The sequence below is a fragment of the Phaethon lepturus genome, unplaced genomic scaffold (genome assembly GCF_000687285.1).
Source record: "Phaethon lepturus isolate BGI_N335 unplaced genomic scaffold, ASM68728v1 scaffold4666, whole genome shotgun sequence".
Classification (NCBI taxonomy): Eukaryota; Metazoa; Chordata; class Aves; order Phaethontiformes; family Phaethontidae; genus Phaethon; species Phaethon lepturus.
In genome coordinates, this window is record NW_010548173.1 from 126,272 (window position 1) to 135,672 (window position 9,401).

The 9,401-nt window shown below is 38.4% G+C and overlaps 1 protein-coding gene across 1 annotated transcript in view; it reads right to left on the reverse strand.

Moving 5' to 3' along the window:
- The window catches only part of KAL1 (Kallmann syndrome 1 sequence), a gene marked incomplete at its 5' end in the record, with an annotated part of 60,582 nt that extends 60,517 nt beyond the window's left edge, over positions 1-65 (reverse strand). The window contains 1 exon segment of the mRNA XM_010289874.1: positions 3-65. Within this exon segment, the coding sequence (XP_010288176.1) occupies positions 3-65 (63 nt within the window).
- Positions 66-9,401: the final 9,336 nt, after the last annotated feature.

Below are 9,401 nucleotides of genomic sequence, written 5' to 3' on the forward strand. Positions count from 1 at the left end.
ACCTCACAGAAGCTTTGGCAATGGTTTTTCTTCAGGTCCCAGGACTCTTTGCAGGGCTCCAGGCACTAGGAAGAATCAGGAGGCAGAGAAGTGTCAGGAAGAGAAAGAAATAAACAACCACAAATGACCCCGTTTCTTCTTCAGTTGTTTGTTTGGCCCGTAGGAAGTTAATAACAGGCTTTAAAAATCCACTTCTCCTGAGGATAAGCTTGTGTCATGGTGTCAGAGCAAGGTCATGCCAAGCCATGGTTAGGTTACAGGAAATACTTTCACTATTTCTTACTGTACAAGGCAATTGCCTCATTTGTTTATATGACATCCTATTTTCCACCTTATTGAATCCAGGTCCTAATACCATTTAACACTGTGTCACTGGATCACAGAGGCAATGTCAAAAGCACTGCTCTAAACTAGAGAAAGTTAAATCTTCTCCTCACGGACCAGCCTAAAGATTAGACGGGCACATTGCCTTCCCAAGCAAGAAACTATTTCACCAAGCTATGGAGTAAACTCAGCAGAGGTTTAACCACTATTCCTGTATAAATAGACAATGTTCACTGGGCTGTTATCAAAACCACTTTACTTCAAGTACCATATTATCATTTTTTCACCTTCAACCTCTATTGCAATGGTTATACAGATAGTTGAGATTCAAACTCTGCAAACCAGAGTCAAACTTCACAGCACTGCATGAAGAAAAATCACACTGTTAAGAGCATTTACTGCAGCTGAAACATAAATTTAGATTCACATCCGGAAACCTTTTTTCTTCCTTTGTTAGACACATGATCTTGGAAAACACTGGCATTGTTGGAAGTTAATAACACCTACTCCCCCTGCTAATAGTGGAAAGATACTTATTACACCAAAAAGAAAGGCTTTTGACATGCAATTTAGTGTTTATATAATTGGTCTCTCTTACACATAGTATTAGATTGGATCCATATACATTTATGCTATTTGAAAAGAAGCATGAATACATACAGGCTGTATCTCAGCTGTCCACCTGTATCACTAATGTACTAAAAAACTCGTGTTTTAAAAGTTCAGCATTTTTCTTACTAGCAACAAAGCCTGAAAAATATAATAAAGCCATTAGTCACAGAAGTTACACATATCAGGAATCAAAAATACCACTTAAACATTTTCTATATACATATTTTGGTATTTTAGACTCTATTTCTAGCTCTTCAAAATTCACAATGTGCTTTATACGGAGTAATTAGAAGGACACGTTATAAAATGTCACTGAAGTCAGTAAGTTTAATTAATTCCAGAGTGTTCTTCCTCCTGTGGTACAGTTACCGCACATTTGAGCCCAATTCCACTGTCATGCCAATTTTACAACTCTCCTGTCTGATGGATTTAGCCCCAAATTAGAGAGGTATAAATGGTGTAAAGACAAAATGGGCAACATTTTGACCACACTGGGACTTTGTCAGTGATCCCAAGGCTGTCAGGATTTCCATGTCCTTGCCTTCTCTGAATTCTTGCACACACAGAGTGTACCCGAACCAAGCATATCCACAATCTTGAAAGACAACCAGGACCAAGTTCATGCTGACTGGGCCACCTTTCTTGTAGGCTCTAGAGCAAAACAGTTGGTACTCCTGGAAGGAAATACCAAGATGCTGTATGCTTGAGAGGGTTTGTTCAAGGCATCTGTACCAGGATGATGGGCATCTCAACTCAGATACTTAAGGAAAGATGGACAACGTGAACCTGGGCCGAGCAGTATCCTGCAATCCAACTGCTTTCAGAATACTCCAAGGAAAACACATGATGTAGCAAGCCATAAGCCATAACTCCGTCATCAGCTTTATAGGCCCTGATTAGAGTACATGCCCTTACCTACACACAACCAAAAAAATCTTCGTACTCCTGCTGTATGAGGAGTTCTCAGAGCACTGGGTTTAGCCTAGCACCATGGGCTGCTGCAGAAGCCAACTGCCCAGCTTTAGAGGAGCTGTACCATTCTGTAGGTTGGAGAAAAAGTGCTAGCAGACAGAAATGTTGCCAAGGACTTTGCACTAAAAGAGTTTGGGACTGTCCTTCTCAAAAGGTAGTTATTAAGCTTGCAGTAACAAAGACGAGAGCACCTGACAAACACTGAGGTTTGTACATTTATCCTCTTAGCTACTTTGTCATGAGGTTCCCCTAAAGTGGGAAGCTGGAAAAGCTGGAAGCTTGGATCCAGGTCTCACCTTTAAGTCTTTGACTTAAACTGTAAATCAGTTGAGATCTTGAGATCCCCCCCCACTATCTGGTGAGCTCTATCCTCTGAATGGCAATAACCTCAGGTAGAGAGATACCCTTTTTCCCCCAGTGAAGTCTCTGGGTTTTTTATATGGAGAGGGAAATGTGTTCCACATCCAACATGTTACATACATGCTATACATTTTATTCAGACTGTATAAAATTAGGAACAAGAGCAAAGTACTCTTTCATCCAAGGAAGAAAGATTACTATGCCTTTAAAATACATTGGTTTGTATTTTTTTATTTCATTTTTTTAAAAAATTGCAGTTGAGGACCCTGTCAGAGAAGTCTTTTTTGTTCTGACTTTTAAACTATAAATAAAGCAATTATGAGATTAGCATACAATATATGCCATCTAATTTAGTTAGTAAAGGGATTTTCAAAATAGTCCACCAACACTTTTGCTTAGGAAATGTTGCCTTTGACCTGAATGGGAGAGAGTTACACCAACACGGCAATTCTGAAAGTCTAATGAACTGCAAAACACCATTTAACTATTGAAATAAATATTTATTCAAATTCTGGATATTTATTCCAATATTTTTAAATTAAATAGCTGAATATCACATATTTATGACTATTTAAACAGTAAACAATTATTTATTTCAGAGTAGAAGAGTCTACCCCCAGTATTTTTGTATAAGGCTTCTTCCCCCACCAAAGTGGAACCAAGTCGTATACAAACTGTTGTGAAAAGAATGGAATCAAAGTGTTATAGTTGGAATATAATTATTCTTTTCATTATGATTCACCATTCCAGTTGCTCACAACAGCAAGGTCAGAAACTAATGATTACAATATATATTTAAGTGTTTTCCTGTCCTAAGATATTTAATTAAATGGAACTTAGATGGTCAAAAACAAAAAAGAGGAAAAAAAATTTTCAGTGTACAGTCTCCTAAGAACCTGCCATGTCATGAAGGCAAATACCTGAAAAATGCATGTACTCATTATCAGACACTGAGCAGAGAACAGTCTTTGGGTCAGGAATTTAACCAAAGTCAAAGGAGAATATAGCATTTGCCACTCTTAGAGAGAATAATTTTGTGATGGGTACACTTAAATATACAACTGCGCCCAAAGGAACCGTGAGAAAAGTGATTTTCAATCTGTAAATCTTAGCACAGTGGCAGTAAACACAATGCAAAACATAAACAGTCAGTGAGAGAGAAAGAAATGATTTTGAGGGGTTTTTTTATCTACTGCTGCTTATCAGTAGGAATAGAAATTGTTACTTTCTGTGTCTCAAAAATCGGACTGTGAGTTGCCTGGAAAACACAATTTTTTGGTTTCAGAACAAGTAAATCACAGTTGAATATTTACCCAGACCAAATCAATTAATCTATTAATAGCATGCTAGCTTGGTAGAACAATATCAGGTATTAGCAATATCACATCATAGAACATGCTACCTTTTGAACACCTTGAACAACTACTTCTCTTCTTTTCTATATAAGTAATGAGATGCAGGATGTGTTTACTGAAACTATTTCTCATTATAAAACTGAGGAGATGCATCAGGAAGATTTATAATCTAAAAAAAATTTGGCACATCAATTAAAAAAAAATAATTCTGGATTATATTTTCCCCAAAAAACCACACAAAAAACAACCCTCAAACATTCTCTTCCTAGAAGATACATCTCATTTATTAACGCCAAAAAGGAATATCAATATTTAAGTTACTGTTTGAATCAAAGACCAAATTAGATGCTCCAACTTGACGCACGAGTCTGATTTGGTACTTCAGCACTTAGGAGGACATGGGGCAATCCTAAAAGCTAAATCTATAAGGAAATAATTTAGCAGAATAGGAGAATATTAATTATGTATAGAAGTAGGTAAGAATCACAACTCTAACAATTTGCAATTAAATGTAAGAAAAGCATCCTGGGATGAGACCAGTGAATCCATCTGAAGGACTTTGGCTGCCCACTTCAGGAATGTACATCATTTTTGTGAAATCGTTTTATAAAAGTCTATTTATACATTTATTTCTTAACTTCTTGTGGTAATGCATGTCCTCATAAACTGTAAGATGTGCATTTTCCTTCTATAGATTCAAGCTAGCTTACTTGAATTCTGCATGCTAAAATGAAAGAAGTGTTTGGTTATGAAATGGAAGTTAGACACACGCGTTTAAAGATCCCTGTTCTAGGGGTTTTTTTAATCTCCAGTTTAAATCTTCGACCATCACTAAGGTATGGGCTGTCTACCCACCCAGAATGCACAGAGGCGACTGTTTCAAAATGTATGTTACAAAATGAAAAGCTCGGGTAAACAGAACTGTTCGCAGTGAGAATTTCAGGCACTTAGACTGAGGAGTGCCACAGAGGCAGGTAAGTGAATCCAGAATCATGATGCAAAAATACTTTTCTTACTTCCATGCTGGATCATTCTCAATGTTCTTCAAAACCCATGCTCGATAGTTGGATTGATTCAGAGGCTTCATGTGAGTAATTCTGCATGTGAGTGGTTCATGGTATCAGGGTTGCACTCAAGCTTGTGGGAACCTTTCCTAGTGACCAAGCGCCTAAGATGAGGCAGTGCAGCACTTAGGTGTGAGTAACTTCAGGTGCTCGTATGCCCTATCAGGTCAGGCACCCACGGTACACATCCACCTTGTTTAAAACAAACCGTAAGAGCTAGAGATGCACTAACGAATCAGTCAGTTCCTCAGGCCAAAAAAATCCGCGAGCCCAGAGAGGAGTGTTCAGCTGCAGAATCAGTAGCTGTCAAATTACCTTGTAGGTTGATACATGCGGCTCAGGAAGCCTCCGAGCATTTTGTGAGATCCATTTTAAGCTGAGTTAGTCTCTTGCTTCTCTGCCTCTTCTGCCTTTCCTCCCCCATTCGCAGACTGAACCATCGGAGCACAAGGCATCCACCCCGTAGAAACTCGGAGTGACATTTTAGCTCCTAAAATTCGGTTTCATTTAGTGAGACTGGGAGTGGTTTAAGTATCTTCAAAACTTTGCAAGTCTAATAGGAACAACTGTGCAACGTATTCTGTTATGTAAAATAGCAGTTTCCTGTGGCTACCTGGATTTAGCCCTCTGCTCATGTTAAAGCGATTCCCATGAGAATTACACTAGTAACGTATTTCCCTTGCAACTGCATAAACAAATGGGTTAAACGACAGAGAAAGGTTCCCTGTCTGTGTTGCCTGTCTTCTCTCCTGTAGGTCAGTGAGCATCATGATTTGGTGAAAAGGAGTGATTTTGTATGCGAGGATCAAGTCTTAATGAAATTAGTTACAGTTGGGGTTATTTTGTGACATTATCATGTACACTGGGAACCCAGCTGATACTGTCTGAAAGTATTACTAATTGTAGAGCTGGTTTTGAATGAAAGCCAGGTCTTAGATTTTAAATGGTCACTAAAGAATGTGCTGCTTGGTTAGAGTGATCTGGGTCTTTAAAATCCCTTTAAGTAGCACTTCTTCGTCTTTCTTGAAATGCATTTTTTGTTGTTCTCTACTGATGACATCCTGATGTGTACTGTGATGGGGTAGATGACACGGAACAGGTTACTAATGCGGAATTTGTTATCATCTGCATGTACTCATTTACTCTAATTAATAAAAGGGTACTTATACAAAGAAAAACCCTCCATTTGTAACCAACATTCAGACAGTGCATCCTTATGTTTTAGGACAGATGATCACTTCGTATTTTTCAGAAGTCAGCTGCTCAGCAAAAAGTAACAGCAGAATACCTGGGGCTGGCACTGAAACTAAGGGAATGGTGTCTCTATTGGAGATGTAGTTGCAGCTACCTTAACTGTTCTTCGATTGCAGGGTGAAACAGCACAGCACAAACCTCCAGGGTCCCACAGGAGCAAGTAGGGGCAGAAAGGGATCGGGAACAGCAAGCACCTGGCCACCATCACATTGTGTTAGATCACATCACACACACTTGTACCTGCAGTGGTTGGGATTAATCTGAGGCTAACGCCCTAACTGAGTTTTCTGGCTAATTGACATGTGACCTCACACCGAGCAATTTGGCATTACAGTACTATGGTTTAAGTCATGAGAATACAGCATTTTGTGTTGAGTCCTAACATCAGAAAATAAGAGGGAACACAAGCCATCCAGCAGCGGTCTTAGTCAACAGGAAGGAGTTCTGCCATATTTCCTGGCAGAATTTGTTATATGCCTTGTGAAAAGACTAGCAAAAACTGTATAACAGAGATCCAAAACATATTGTTACATGTGCAACTGAGATTAATTTTTAATAATTCATATCTAAGTAGGATGATGTATATAACCTGCAAGTGAAATATGGAACCTATGACACATCACTTGCTTTAGATAACTTTCCAGGAATTGGATTCTTTCTCTTTTTCTCACTGTTTTTATATTTTAAGAAAAAGATGGTAAATTACATCTTCCAAATATATGCTAAATATAAACCTATAAAGTGAGATCTTCCCTATCTGGCACCTTGAACTGAAGTCTTGAAAGATATGAACAGCTCTTAGTCACCTCAAAATGGTGTTAATGCTGAAATACTTTTTAAATTACGTTTCAAAACCAGCATTAAATGATTTTACTACTGGTTTCACATCCAAGCAGTGTGCTCTCCCTAAGTATAAATTCTTTCTGCAGATGGGACTGTCAGTGTCTCATAACAGACCACTAAAACCTTCACTTCACCAAACTATGCAGAACATAGCTACAGTATCTCCCAATTACAAATTCTGAAGGACATAGAAAAAAATAAAACACTATTATTCCAAACAATATCCAAATAAGTAAGAGTAGGACAGCATACTGACTCGTTTCTTTGAAGCTCTATTTTGCTACTGGAGCAGAGAGGTGGACAAATCCTTGATTTCAGCTCTGTTTACTCAGCCTCTTACAAGGGTTAGACATACAGTTACTCAAGCAAACTACAGCAGCTGTAGGTGCAACTGTCTTCTGTCTGTTACCAGCACTTTGGAGTGTATTCTGGTCATTCCAATGGTTATTTCAGAGCAGAATGGAACATTTCTGAGAATCTTTACTGGCTGCAAAGTCAAGCAGCATAGTTTGAACTGCTATAGCAAATAGCTGCATTCATTGCATATTTATTTTGCTTGGGTGTGGAGGGACTAAAAGCACTCACATGGACAGGCATTACTGCTCTCCACAGGTATGCAAACTTGCTAATATCAAGTCAGGACTTACGGTAAAATTTCAAAGTGCAACTGTTGGGTATCTAACAAAAACATGAGCTTGAAAAAATAATTTCCTTTTCTTAATTGTCCAGTTCATTTCAGTAGACAACATCAGGGATGCCAATACCACAGTTTTAAGTGGTAGCAATTTGAATTACAGAATGCCTTCAATACCCTAAGCAAAGAAAGGAAGCCTTATGACTTAGGATCAGTATCAGTATTTCCTGGTATAGAGGTAGAGAAAGGGCTAGTCACAGTATATTGTTTAAGTCTGTCCAGACCTTTGTATATACAGAGTTGCATTACAGGCTTTGTTCCTAAAATGGAGGCTCTGGTTCAAAAATATGGATAAAAAAGCTGTTCTGACTGCATTGATCTTTGAAAATCCACCATTTCAAACCTCCATATGCTCCAACACCCTGCATTAGAGCACGAGACAGACCAAGACCCTTGACAAGAACTTCAGGTCAAATTTTCTGGAAGTCCATGTAGCCTTTCCTGTGATTTTCCAGAATTAAACAGAACGTGAAAGCTACCAGAAAAGTTGTACATGTACTGAACGTGAGAATCACTGAAGGTGTTGAAAATGAAGGAACTGTTTTGACATAAAATATTTGGAAAGAATATTACTATTAAAAAAAAAGAGGCGAAGTCATATCATCATACTGTAGCAGAAATGTAGCAGTTTCAACTCTAATCCTTTCAGAGTGAAAATAACTTTCAACACTGACAGCTTGTTATCTATCTGTTTGGCTTAGTGGTCTGGCATGTCAAAATCTGCCAGCAGAAGTGTTTGCTTGAAAGGACAGAACAATCCTAGGACGCTTTTCATGTTTCTATTCTTTGTTACCAAGTCAAAATCATGGCCATCGATGTCAACAGAAAATTGGCTCCCAAACATTAGGTCATTCCTGACCAGTTCTTTTCAAAGTTTGTTTACAGGGTTTTGTACCAGCAGATGAAACTGGGACATGTACATTCTTCTCTTTTCCCGCTTTATAGCCTAGAGCTTAACACAGTCACCAAAAACCAACTTTGAGTTCTTATTTTGCCTGATTTTGAAAAATGGATTAAACCTCTTATGTTCAAGATGAATCCCCTAAACATACAGTATTTGATAGAGCTTTCTCTCTCCTGTTGAGGCTGTTTTGTCTTGTATGTATCTCCTCTCTAAAGGAGAGCCTTAAATGTGAACCTCTCACCTTGAAGGGGCATGCCCTAGCAGCACTTTCTGATCCTCCTGAAGTTCTTTTGAAATGCTTATGACAGGTACAAATGTTTTTGTTATGTCACTTTGCAGTAGCTATTCCACCACCACTTCTTTGCTGCAGATATAATATTCTTTTTCACACCCTCTTTTTTACACCTCTTTGTGTCCTCCACCAATCTACTCTGGCCTTAAAATTTTTCCGATTATCCCTATTCAAACTGTTGCTTCAAAGACCTTTTTCCCATTCTTCTATTGCCTTGTTCTTATGTGCTGCATCAAGTGCCAATTCGTCTCTTTTTTCAAAACTCTTCCTAGCCCTTATTCTAAATCTCCACATTCTGAGGTTTCACCTGTCAATATATAAGTAGAAGCATTGGCAAAATGCTATGAAGCGGCAAGTCAAGCCAGGAGCACTAGTGTGCACGCAAGATATATACTGTGGCAAAGTGCATACATTATTTTAAATCAACAAAGGGTGATGTAGTCTAAAAAGGTTTAAGAAGCTCTTCTCTAATAGACTTCTTTCTGATAGTGATAATAGCTTTAATAGTTTAGTGCCTTCCTGCTTCTTTCTGTGCTACTGATTACGTATGGATGAAAATTAACTACCTGAATTGAAAAACAGTAGAAGTTTTGCTTCTCTGTCTGAACTTTCCTCCTTCAGGCTGCTGTCCCGCAGTGCAGTTTACCAATAAACTGCTTTGTCATGTTTGCATCTGTTCCATTCATCTATCACAGATCAGTCGTGCCAACTCTTTCTTTCTGCTTTT